At 43.9% G+C, this 13,774-nt stretch overlaps 1 protein-coding gene across 3 annotated transcripts in view; it reads left to right on the top strand.

Moving 5' to 3' along the window:
- The window catches only part of pitpnm3 (PITPNM family member 3), a 70,685-nt gene that overhangs the window by 22,599 nt on the left and 34,312 nt on the right, over positions 1 to 13,774 (top strand). The window contains exons 3-5 of one of the 3 annotated variants that reach the window (XM_068715610.1): positions 324 to 434; positions 12,380 to 12,450; positions 12,586 to 12,806. In XM_068715610.1, the coding sequence (XP_068571711.1) occupies positions 324 to 434; positions 12,380 to 12,450; positions 12,586 to 12,806 (403 nt within the window). The remainder of the gene's footprint in view (positions 1 to 323; positions 435 to 12,379; positions 12,451 to 12,585; positions 12,807 to 13,774) is intronic. The other 2 variants (XM_068715618.1, XM_068715626.1) reach the window with 2 other exon arrangements.

Here is a 13,774-nt window from a genome sequence, read left to right on the forward strand (position 1 = left end):
TGGAAACCGCGGCCGAGTGGCACCAATCGGAGCGGCCTTGGTCGGGTTTTGGGGCGCAGCGCTTAAAAGAGGCGGAGTGTCCGTTGGAACAGGTGCCACGCAACTAACATGAGAGAGCGAAGGAGACGTCAGGCACCTGAGGAGAGGTTTAAGTTCATGTGTAGCTTTAATCTCTTCTAGCATCAAGTTACCATTTCAGTGATATGCAGAGAGAGGTTTGGGTTTTTGTCTGTGCTGCACTGTCTTACTCCTCTTTGTATGTGTGTGTGTGTGTGTGTGTCTGTGTGTGTGTGTGTGTGTGTGTGTGTCTATGTGTGTCCCAGCAGATGTTATGGAGGGGAAGAGCGCCATTCTACTGGGCATGAGTCAGTGGAACTCAAATGACCTGGTGGAGCAGATTGAAACTCTGGGACACATGGAGGACCAGTCGCACGGTACACTTTGCACACACACACACACACACACACACACACACACACACACACAAATAAATGTGTAATCACACTCATGAGTCACTGTGTGCTGGTAATGGCAGCTAGACTGATTGTAGCCTCTATTTCGAGCTGCATTACGTCATTTTTAACTCTAGGGAGCAGTAAGAGTAAGAGAGGTGTAACGGGTACAAGCAAATATTGGCCTACTTCAAACTCCATTGGGGCCCACAGTAGCCGTCCAGATAAACACTGCACCTGGGCTGCGTTAGTGTGTGTCAACAATATTTATTGGTTTCTTGCAAAGTAAACTTGGAAGTTAGCGCAATGCTTCCATTTATCTTGTCTGGTAGGATCATTTGCATGTATTTGACTGTCTAACAGCGCAGTGCTGGATGTCGTTGCACTGCGTTGTGAGAACGTGGAGCCAGGATCCACAGGACTCAGTGTTGCTGTCTGTCTGGATGCAGCATATTGCAGCAGGAACATGAGGGTTGTGTTTCTGGCAACCTAACATGCGTCCTATATTCACAGGCGATGGCTCGGTCCACCAACTCCTGGGTGAAATGTCTTTCCAAGTAGTTGAGATGAGATAATCTGAAGTGAAAAAGATTCCATATTTCCTCGCTTGCGATGGGAGAGCGTTCGTTAGTCGGCTTTAGACGAATAAACGTAGTGAGCGGGAAACAAAAGATAAACATAATGGTGGCTGAGATTTAACATGCAGATATGCGACGCATTTCAAGCTCAGTGCTCCCGGTGCCCGAGGAAGAACGCTGAGCTCAAAACATCTGTCCTCTGCATTCATTTAACCCAAAATAAAAGTCACTCTTTTCAGGCTTTTCAGAGGCTTCACTTCTGTTTCAGTAGCGTGACATTTCAAAGGGAATACCTGACAAGACGACAAACGGGTTTAAGCACAGATGGGTGTGGATGCTCAGCTTCTTTTTGGCTCTCTTGAATGTTATTTCAACCCTTAAAGATCGCGGGGACTAAAATTATTACAACTGCCGTTATTTACTTTTGCCTCAACCCCAGATTGGACGACTTTTCTTAATTCTTTTGTTTTTTTTTGGAGAATAAGCTTCTTCTGTAATTCAGTTACATCTGCTTCATTAGTGTGTTAAAAGTAGAGTCGTTATGAAAATGAAAATAAATGCACAGATGCTTTGTCTGTACAGAGCAGTTGGAATATTTGTGAAGCAAACGGCATCGCCAGGAGGAATATCATACTTCAGCTGGTTTTCATATTAGTCTTGAAACACAGACTTACAATCAAGTGATTCTCCTGATGAATTCTACTTGCAAGAAGGTTATTGAATTAAATTCATTCATCAAAGTCTCTGGTGTGATTATCCAACCCCAGTACCTGAATAACATACCACCCAGAGGTTTAACAGCACAGTATTTTTCAGACACAATAAGAGCATATCTGTTCGAGCGACAAGGATCAGAAATTGGATTTACTCTCACTCTCCGTTTAGGTTTTAAAAAAAAAGTGTGAAGATCAAGTGGCTCTGTTACCTATCAACCATAAAGATTAACTTGCATTTTTTTGCTTCATCGGCCAAACGTAAAATCCTGTTTCCCTATCACACAAGACAACAGGTTGTGGCTTTGAATGGGATGGCAGCAAAGAACCAATCATGCTATTTAACCATATAGAGCAAACTCAATAATTAAAAACATAGATTCAATACCAACTGTGCTTTACAGCTCCTCAGCCCTGTGCTGATAGCGTGGCACTTTTTTTTTGTGTGGGGGGGGGGGGGGGGGGGGGGTTTGTTTCCTGACAAATAGACCGGCTTTCGTCATAAAGGTCAGTGCTGAGGTTTGAGAAGCTGGAGTGGATGCTTTTAATCACCGTGCTTCAGTGCGAGTGTAGTCTGGTCCTGCAGAGATGAAAGAAACGTCTCCTGCAGGGATGCTGAAGCTACTAAATCATGTGGTGGCAACTGAAGGAGTGAGTACACTGAATATTTTACACCCTCCACACATCCCATCAACAAACCACTCGTGAAAACCAGTAATGCCCTGTAAAGTGGTCCACTGCCGCAGCAGCAGTACAAGTGCTCCAGAACAGTGCCGGTGCCTGTAGAAAATAATACGTTTTCATTAACATGAAGAGCTGCCACATTTAAACTACTTTTCTTTCTTTTTTTTCATGTCTATCTTAAAGCTCAAGTCTTTCAATATTTTTCAAACTCAACAATGCATTCATCCTACTAACTAAAATATAGAATATCGTTAGTCAAAGGTTGACTCCATCGGCGTTCATTTCCTGGTTGTTTCAAATGGAAAAGCCCACTCAGCCATTAGCAAAAAGCAGTGACGTAAGTTACCGAAGTAAGCTAATCAATAAGCTTAAATTAATAATGTGAACGCTATCACCAGCAATATCAGAATGTTTACTTTACTGGCCATCAGACGGCCCTATCAAACAAGGAACCGAAGCTGTGATGTCGCTCTTTTCAAAAGCAACCAGACTTCATCGACAAAACAGTCATTTTACAGGAAGGCTTAGGAAAATAGCATTTTGACGCTAAAATATACATCCTTCCAACAAAATGTAAATGTTGGAATATGAATACATAAGGAGCACAATACAGAATGATATACAATGTGACACGTGTTTCTGATTCTGAAACGATTGCGCGAGAGTCTGTGAAGCTACAATATGATTGGCTAGTCTGCGTATGAGGGGCGGGGACTTAGCGAAGGCTCAATAATCACTCAACTAGCAACTTCCAGCTCATTGTTTTCGGCCTTTACGACCCACAACGTTACCGTCATGTTTCAGTTCGTTTTGGGCCGCAGCAAGCGGCGGCGCACACACACACACACACACACACACACACACACACACACAACTTGCTAGTGACGCAGTTACACAGAGGAGCATTCAGCAGCGAAAGGGACAGGTATTTTTTCTGAGTTGTTATTGACCAGAAGCATGGCTAAAAGACTTACATTCATCTCTTGGACATAAATACTCCCTTTGTGCTTTATGCTCTTCCTTTGTGCTGGAAGAGTAAAAAGGCTACAAGTTCACCGTATCAACTTTATGATATGTCATTGTTCTAGTTCAGTTAAAATAATGATACCACTGAATATAAAAACACATTACAAAGCACACAGCAAGGTGACTGACGAGAGCCATTGATTGACTAGGACAGCTTCACGTAGTTGACAACTTCCTGCCACCGTCGTCATTTACCGTAAATCTCTCGGCTCCCGCATCACAAGTCGGATCACAAGAAACGAGGACCTCCACTGTCCACCATTTCTCCATTCCTGACAGGGTGTCTGTTATTGGAACAGGTACTCACATCAAGTGGAGCTTAAGAAGATAATTACAGTGCTCATTAAGGAAAAAAAGACCCGCTTTAGATGACATGGGATTTGTTCCCTTAAATGGAGTGTGTGTGATGCACGTCTGTAAGGGTTTGAAGCTGGCGTCTACCCACAGTGGGAGACGCTGAAACTAACTTCATTACGTATTCACACACTGTCTGCTCTATAAAAATTGTATGTGCACCCGGCATATTAAAACCGATACACGCCAAGACCATCTTTGTCTTTATCTTTACATAATGTATGAAAACATTTGCTGGCCCATCTTCTTGATGAAATAGAAAGGGAGGCAAAGATTGGATGCTTCTATCGTCAATGTGTGCCTCATACAGCGGGTGCTTTACATTTCATCAACTCTAAAATGGCAAAGCATTTGTGCAAAGACTAGTAATATCTTAATGAATATAAACTTATTATCAGACTCTGAATTCAGCGCTGTGGTATCTCTCTCTCTCTCTCTCTCTCTCTCTCTCTCTCTCTCTCTCTCTCTCTCTCTCTCTCTCTCTCATGGTCAACAAAGTCAAACTTGCCAAAAATAGAAACACTCCCCAACACGGTGCTGCATACAAATGTGCAAACGCCTGCTGAGGTTCTTCGGTTGTTTGTTTACATCCCACACTCGTGGGGGCACAGGAAGACACGGATTTAGCTGTGTGCAACTGGGCATAGCAACCAGAAAAACGAAATAAAAATGCAAAGCAACAACCAACAATAGCGGCTGCAGCTAAAGTGGTTGAGGTCTCCCACTCAGTACATACTGTATGTTACTTTATTACTTTAATTTTGGCCATGTTGGGGCAACACAACAAGCTGTAAAACACATCATTATCATCTTATAAAGTTGACATGGAGAGTTGACCCCCAGCAGGTCAGCGTTCATTGAGTTTATCGAGCATTTAACCAAAAACTGCTGCTGCTGAAAATGATGCTGAGAATGAACCAAAAACGATGATGTCGTGAGCCAGATGTGCGGAAATAGACGTAAAAAGACACTATAAAGTGGAGCTTCTATGTCATCCCTACAAATGTGTCTCGATTGTCTGCTCCGTTGCAGGGATACTGTGATGTTCAGCTGCCATCTCTGAAAAGTCTCTTCTGTTAAATGAGTCACAGCTGCAGCTACCCGCATTCTTAATTACCTCATTGCTCGTGATTTATTGTTGGTGGTTCGCAGCGACAGGTGAGAAGAAGAAGAGGAAACCTTGAAGGTGCGGCGGGGACTGCTCTCAGCTTGTGTAGCAGTTGAGCGGCGACATCCGCCGCCCTTTCATCTCCATCTATTTGTCGGTTCCTCAAAAGCGTCTCTGGGTTTATAACCTCTCTCCCTTTGCTCTCCATTATGCCCACATTCGCTCTTTTGTTCTCCTCAGCTTCTGTAACCATCCATTTCACCCCCGGCTGCTCCCTCACTCCCCTCCCATCGCATCACCCCATCGTGTTCTTATACTCTCCCCCCCCCCCCCCCCCCCCTTCTCTATCTTCCTGCATTCATTACCCCACAAGCCACGGGCGACTGTAAACACTTTCCCTCCCCAATAGAAGTAAACAGCGATGGAAACCTCAGTGATGGAGAGGAATGCCTGGAGCACAACTGGCCCTTATTTTCCACTATAGTCTTCCTGATCTCTTCTCAGTGGCGCCCTGTGATTCAACACCATCCACTCAGGCTCGCCATCTGTTCACCATGCAAACACTCTTATCGGCATATTGATGCCGTTCACTATTCATTGACGTCTTCCCCCCCACTTCATTCACCGACTGATGCCGTGTAATGTCCATGATGTATGTGAGGATGCATAATTCCACACAAAGTGACCCGGAGACAAATGTATTATCTGTCTTTCTATGGAGCACCCCACAGCTCCCTCTCTTCTACATGCACGCTTTAGCTCTATTCAGAAACACATGCAGAGCGAGAGAGTGAAAGACAACATGCATTTAAGGTCTGAGACTCATCTGTATTCTGCCCCACCGCCTTCTCTTTGGTCATTTTTAGCACACAATGCTCGCATAGGCACACTCGTCCTCTCGCTTTAAATGAATATTTCTTCCTTTGGTCTTTTTCTTGGAAAACAAAAACACTTGGAGAGGCTTCTCAGGTGCAGAGACAAAAGCAATTTCTCTGCAGAATTAGAGTAAAAGACTGCAAACACAAAAAAAAGAGAGAGAGGTGAGATAATGAAAACAACCGACTCCATGTCAGCAGTATCGCTCTGCCTCATCTCTTATTTTTACAGCCCTTTGTTGTAAATGGCTCGTTGTCATATCTGTATGCCAATACCGTTTGCGCAAGTCTGCGTTTGTGTGCATATGTGCAACCTGGTCTCATCGAATAAGAAGTAAGAAATGCTGTGTGATCCCACATTGAGAGCAGATAGTCACACCCAAACAACACTGTCGTTGCCTGGAGCTCCAGGGAGGAGGGGGAGGGGGGGGGGAGGGGGGAGTAGGGGACTGAAAGAGGGAGGACGACTGCATGAAATGAGAAGGAACAAACCTGTGCTGAAAGCCCTCTCTGCTCCACATAGCTCTCTCCTGCTGATGGTTAACGCCTTCCTTGACGATGGAGCGTGAGAGTTCACGTGCTGCAGAAATGGAACGCAGCACAGTCAGTGTAGCAGGTAGAAATGGGTCAGTACCACTTAAACCTGGGGTGGCCAAACTAAGGCCTGCGAGCCAACTGCGGCCCGCTGGTTGTGTTTAAATGGCCTGCAGGGAATTTTTTGAAGATAAATTAGAGTATGGCTTCAACATATTCATAATTGCATACATCGTAGTTCTCTGTCTTTTAACCTTGGCACATAAAACAATATTTTACCACTTGTTCTGTTTTTGTCTTAGTATTATAGTTACTTTCATTTCCGTTACCATCGTATTCTTTTAAGTGGGCCTTTAGGCCATGAATAGAATATTTGGCAATAATACAGAGTTACACATAACATCCTAATATTTTAGGTGGGCGCTTAGGCCATGCACTTTATTAGAGTTTAAAAGTATTGCATTTATTTGAATTAGATTTAAGAGCAGCAGATACAGAAGTACTTTTTGTAACATACTGGCTGTAATGTCCCAGGACCCTCACATCGGAACTGGAAAAACTCCCCCCAAAAAAAACCCCCTTTAACGGTACAAACGATACAAACGTGACCTTGGGCTACAAAGATAGAATTGACTTGATTTAAGGAACAGTTTTCCTTTTCCAAAACCGATACCAAAGCATTGAGGGCTTGCCTATTTGCCTGATAAAAAATACCGTACCAATTATATTCATCGGCTTCTCTTTCTCTCTCTCTCTCTCCCTTTAGTGTAAAATATCTTCAGAGAGCTGTTGCTATCAATTATTCATGTGACATTTCGGGGTATATTTGTCAATATGTGCGATCCAGTGTTTTTGGTGAATGTCAGATCAGCATGTCCCTCGGTTCTAGGCATCCAGCCTTCCACACAGTGTATATGCATATACATATATATATATACACTGTGTGTGTGTGTGTGTGTGTGTGTGTGTGTGTGTGTGTGTGTGTGTGTGTGTGTGTGGTGGGGGGGGGGGGGGGGGGGGGGGGAGTGTTTGTTGCAACATAGAGACAGGGAGCAGCTGGGACCTGTTAGGGACAGACTGTGTGTGCATTAGTCTGAACGTATGTGTCTTTGAGTTTATGTGCTGCATCACCTTATGGCGTGTGTGTGTGTGTGTGTGTGTGTGTGTGTGTGTGTGTGTGTGTGTGTGTGTGTCAGCCAGCCGGTTTGTCATGCAGTGGAGATGGTGGCGTCTCCCGGGGTCTTTTCGCAGTAGGGCAACACGACAGACCCTGATTCCAACAGCGGTGAGCAGATGGCTGAGCTTGTTAGCGGCCGTGTGCCGTTCCAGGGGTCAGAGTGGGCTGTTCAACCAGTCAGGAGGCAGCATACCTCCAAACAAGCACCTTAACCTGTTGCTACTTAACAGCACACCTTTTTTAAATCAAGTGATACATGACCTCTTCACATTTCTTTTTCCCTAGCATCTTACTTTCATACAAAAATATTTCTTCACTCGTATTTTTACCAGAAAAAACGACAACGAAAAATGTTATCCATGCAATGGCGATGTCCTCGCTCTTATTCGGACTGGGTACCTGTGTCAGATACCTGTGTCAGATAAAGGTGAATATTCCACTCTGTTATTATCTTTTAAAAAAATAGAAATAAAAAAATTCCTCCCATTGGACACCATGCATTTCTAGTATTAACTGTACATTGCCGATAAAGATGTGCTCATGCAGAACATCTGTTGTGCACTTTTCCCAAATGATCACTACCAAATATTAAACCTGTTGCAGTAATTTAGATTCCGCCGTCCACCAAATGTCTTTAAGTTATTCTTTATTTCCGCATGAGAGTAGTGAGCAAAAAGCACACTTTGCATGAAGCTTTTTTTAGATTTACCCATCAATCAATCGTTGCACTTTTGCGTGTGGTAGTGTTCACCATATCGTCATGGAAATCTCTCAGTGGTTTGGGAGCAAATAAACACTTAATAACGTGTAAACCTGCTCCATGAAGCGGTTTAGCTTCTTTTAGTTCTTTATGGTTTGCATCTTCACTGTTGGGGTTATTTTATAATATTTTTCTCAGCGGTTGGTGGAGAACAACACAGAGCTGAAAAAACCAACAACAACCTCATGCTATCTCTATCTTTCGATGTCATCGTGTTAATTGAATGAATGACAAAGAGGTCAGAGGGTGCTCCTCCTCAAGACCACAGCTAGTTTTGTTCTTCATTGTACATGTTCCCCATGTTTCTTGAAATCGTTGCATGTCTTGCTTGAGTTGAGCTTTAGACTTAAAGGCAAAAATGATTTGCAAGGAGAAGCCAAGGCTGCTCTTCTCTGTGCACGTTATATTGGAAAAACAGAAAAATCACCGTGATACCGAATCTCTCTAATGAGGTGATTCACACTCTAGCAGGCAGGAAACATTGAGTACATTTTGCCATTTTCATACTCCCAGGGAAGACACAAATCTGTCGTCTGGAAGTCAATCTTCCCGATGATGAATGTAATATTGTTTGCGTCTCCCTCTCATTCCTCTGCTCTTGTTTTCCTCCCATCTGCCGTCTCCATATGCGTGATGGTGATGAAAGTGGTCCGGACCTGAGAGGAAAACACTCTGCATGCTGGAGAAAAGAAGAGACATCTTCTAGTTTTATGGGAAAATTACAATTTCTATCAATGTTGCGCAGACAAAAATGACAAACAAGAGGGTACAAACCTGGATCAGCAGATCAATATTTCATCCTCTCTCATTCGGCTCTAGTAGACTTCTCTGTAGAGCCCTTTCATCTTCACAACCCTCTTTCTGGGGTCAATTTTCTCTTCCTCTCCCTCGAACACAAGTCAAGCCATTTCTCAGACTGCAGCACGATAACGGATACACTGTGTGTACCTGCAGTGGGTGTGCGCCCGATTGGGCTTAAAGCCACTGGAAATGACCACGGTTGCTGCTGAACTACACTGTTGTTAACTTTCCACAGGGAGTTTTCTAGGCTAGGTCGTTTTGTTGCGGGGGAGAATGAGCGCAGATGAAGAGTCGCTAAATACCTCTAAGCTTCGTGAGGAACATCTTGAGTGGCAGGACTCAGACCTCTGACAGGACGCTCAGAGAAAGAAAAAAAAAAGAAAAGCCGATGGATTGTTAGAATTGTAAAAACCGAAATCGGCCCAGTAAACCGCACTAAGCCGCTTTATACCACTGAGCCGAGCCAAACAAAAAGCTGATTTTGTCACTTTCCTCCAATATCAGACAAATGTCTTACTTATCGTTGGATTCACGAGCAGCCCAGCATGTGTGCTGCTCTCACAAATGATGAGGTGAGTGAAGCTCTGCTATTTCCTCTCTGACTGTTTTTCCTACAATCTGCTGAACGCAGCTGCTTGCTGCAGATTGGGAGCCAGTACATTTTTTCGAACAATGCTATGTGTGAGATGCAGGGCTTTTTTTTTTCTTCTTCATATTGGCTGTGTTTGAGCGTGTGCTTGAATACACTGTTATTGTCTTATCTTGTGTATTCTATGATAAAACAATTGCGTACCTTTTTTTTATTGCTCTTAATTAATAGAATGTCTGTCGTTAAAGATTGAGGCACAAGTGACTCATGATCGATAAACTTGATGTTTCTTGAAGCGTCAGAAAGCTTAAACTACATTGGATGTAGCTGCAACGTTTCCCCCAAACCCCAAACTAGAGAAATCATATTTCACTCAATCAGCCAAAGGAATTGCAGTCTGTGAAACTTGTAATGAAATTTAGTCCAGCCTTCTGCTCTAAGGCATTGCTCCAACACTCCTGAAATAAAAAAATACAAAAGTTTCTGTCAAAAGTGTCATGCCATGCTGTTTCAGGGGATTTTTGTCAGTGTGAAAATGATCAAATGGCTATTTCTCGAAGATTGGTCCCAACTTAAAGTGTCGTCTGCCCACATAAAATGATTACCAGCTGCGGCAGTCACCCTGGTATTGTTTTCACCTTGCGAGTCTCTGTGTGTGTCATCATGACAAAATGTGGCCCTGGAGACACCTACTCTAGCAGGAACTACCACAGAGTCGGTTTTCATTACTTTGCTCGGCGTTTAAGTGTCTGTCTGAGGACAGATATCGTCACAACCGTGCAAGGTGCAGTCATGAAACTTTGCGGGTGCGTAGTTGAGATCAAAATGAAGGTTGAGCTCGAATATGGGCGTCGTCTGAGCGAGTGTGCCAGAAGAAGAAAGTGGCAAAAGGGCCATTGCCCCATTGTGTGCACAGAATGAACTCTTCATTTTCCTGACGATAGAAATATTTTGAATCTATCTGAGAGCAGCCAATCATATTGAAAGTTTGGCAGAGCAGCAGACAATAAAGATAACATGGGACCATTTAAGACTTGGACTCGATTCTAGGACATCGTAGCCAAATCATGAGAGCTATATGTGACTTGACTTTAACCCCTGTTAAATATCACATATCATTTTTGAGAAATTAGATAAATTGCTTTGTCTTCAAAGGATCAGAAAATAGTTTTCAAAAAATGTCCCAGATTAAAGAAAGTGGCATCTTCAAATTATCATTATTTTGTTTGACCAACAATTCAGTTTACAATGATAAAACACAGAAATCAGAGAGTATTTGGCTGTTTTTTGCTTAAGAAATGACTTAAATAATGCTTTATTTATCGATACGATTCATTTTCTGTCAACTAATCTATTAATCGACTTGTTAATTATTGTTGCAGTTTACAGTAAACAGGAGTTTTTTCTCATAGACTGTATAAAATATGGACGTGACGTCATCCATAGATTTCTAAAGAACCGTTGTGAAGTTCAAAGTGCTGTCGCCACCTCGGCAGTGACGACACAGCCTAACTTACGGCTAATTCAAAAATGTGCAAAGAGGTAGCGACTTAGTACGCCAACCACCTGTCACTCAAAGCGGCCACGCCCTTAATCATGCCTAACTCTGAGCCTTTATATGATTTAAGTGGGTGAGTTATATAAAAATGTACCTTCTGCAAAATCTTTTTTTTTTGTACCAGGCTGTAAACATGTGTATTGGTGCTTTAAAGGTGGTCATTCCTAACATGGGGGTCTATGATGATTGACTCGCCTTTGGAGCCAGCCATCTGAGGAACTGCAGTTTTTGGCACCTCCGGGTTCCACCGCACCGTTTTCCTCCTGAAACTCTTAACAAGGTTTTCGGAGGAACTTTTTCTGCCCAACCTCCCTCTTTCAGAAAAAAAAAAGAGAAAACCTCCCTCCATTGATTTTCTTTTACTTTGTGACAAAAATAGTGCAGTGTGCTGAATCCCTTGTGTGTGCTGAGCTGTTCCAGACAAGCAGGCAGTCGGAGGCAGGCTGTGGGGCTGGGAGCGGAGTAGAAGGGAAATGACAGTGCGTGAATCTGTGTGAGCCTCCCATGACAGGCGGTCCCAGACGAGGAAGCCAATAGAACACAGAGCCCTGCCTTGAGCCTGAAGAGACAAAATAGTAAGAGAGGCAGGAGAGAGAGCTCGGGTATAGGATGACACGGCCCTGCAGAAGCTTCCCGGAGAGGGTAATGAGTTTGGCCAGGTTCCCATGAAATGCTGAGCCACAGAGAGAGAGAGAGAGAGAGAGAGAGAGAGAGAGAGAGAGAGAGAGAGAGAGAGAGAGAGAGAGAGAGATGCTTCTAGTCGTCACAGTTGGGATGAAAATGTCCCCATCCCTTCATCTTTTTTTACTTAAGAAGTCCATTGTTTTGTGCATCAAAGAGGTCAAAAACCAATCGCATTGGACGGCTGTAGAAGCCGCAGTAGAAAAACAACCACGCTCCTGCTGTATTGACTTCTGAATCTTATGCTTATGCCATTTGAGCCTAAAGGTACATAAACCCATCACCCAGTTTGGAGTACGAATGAAGAGTGATGAAGAGGCATTAGTAATATTGACCATATTCATCGATCGATATCCATTTTTGCTTGGTGCATCTGGGTAAAGTGGCTCCAGCAGTGACCCTTTCTTTCCCCTTTCCTCTCTCCTTTGTCCTCCCTCTTTCCTCCCTTCCTGCCACTTCCTGCTTCTACCCCTTACTCATCCAATACAGAGGGTCTCTACCAGCTGGGTGGTCCACGCTGTGCCCCTCAGAGCAGCATTGAAGGACTGGAGGACACAGAGGTAGGATCGTTATGAGCAGCCTCTCAGTTCATCCACCCAGTTATTTGTCTTGCTGATACGTGGCCTCACAGAATGTTCCCTTCTTTTAAGTCTCTTTTTTTTTTCTTTTTTCTTTTACCTGAACCCTTTTTGCAGAGGAAGTGTAAGACGCACGTGCTGCTGCTGGTGGTGCACGGAGGAAACATCTTGGACACAGCAGGCGGAGACCCCAGCTCAAAGGCTGGCGATGTGGCCACGCTGGCCTCCGTGCTGGAGAAGGTGACGCGGGCGCATTTCCAGGCCGTCGCCGAACACGTCAAGATCAAGCTGGTGCCATGTCTGGCTGTGTGTGCCGAGGCCTTCTCCCTGGTGTCCAAGTGAGTGCTGTCGCCAGAACAGGGAGTCTCCCTGGCCCGGTTTACAAGTGTCTCCTATCTGGACAAAATCCAGATGTGGTTTAAAAAGGCTTTTGTTTAAATTTGACCACATGCACACAGTAGACAAATGAAATGACCCATATTTCTTTTTTTTTGTTTTAAAGCAGGTCTAGGTGCCAAACAAATAATGTGAAAGTATCAAAGCACTCGTGGTTCTGCTGCATCTGAAGATGTTGAGTAACTCCCAAAACATGCCAGAGGAATAACGTGTGCTATACACACAGTTACTCTAGCTAGCTACTATCCATTAATAAACACGAACACACGGATGGGCTGTGAGCGGGACTTTATGACACTCGTGTTATGCCTTCATCTCTGCCTTCTTCTGACGCTTTCATGTAACCGGGAGAAAAATGGATGATTTCAGTGACACTAAAGCTGCCATTATCGGCCGCAACACCCTGTGAGTGGCTACTTCAACGGGCCGCTTATCGGCGTAGTTCCTCTTGGGAGGACTTAAGAGTTAAGTTGTGTGGAGAGACGGATGAATTAACACTTCTTAAGCATCTGCTTAGTTCAGCCAGAGACACGCCAAGTAAATGACCAGTATGAGATTTGATGGAGAGGCTTTGCTCGTAGAGGGAGCTCTAAAAGAATCCGAGCTGCGACAAGGAAAACTCATTAAATACATTTTTTTTTTGAATCAACACATAATGAGGAAGATGTTGGATGAAGGAACGATGTTGGAATAAGCAGAGTCCTAAGTGGGAAGCGTCAGGTCTGATTGGCCGTGCTGTCCGCCAGCCTGATTGCGTTTGGGAGTTAGTCAGCTGGTGAGTGAGCGTGAATTAAACGGCTAATGTGAGCTCGTCAGCGCTCCACCTGAACTAAGTCTTTGCTGCCTCTGCTTTTTTTTTCGGGGTAGGAAAAACGCAGGTGTGCACACGTAAATTGATGATGTCTGAATT

This window comes from Cebidichthys violaceus, unplaced genomic scaffold (assembly GCF_023349555.1).
Source record: "Cebidichthys violaceus isolate CVI_PGR_0920_01 unplaced genomic scaffold, fCebVio1.0.p SCAF_1, whole genome shotgun sequence".
Taxonomy (NCBI): domain Eukaryota; kingdom Metazoa; phylum Chordata; class Actinopteri; order Perciformes; family Stichaeidae; genus Cebidichthys; species Cebidichthys violaceus.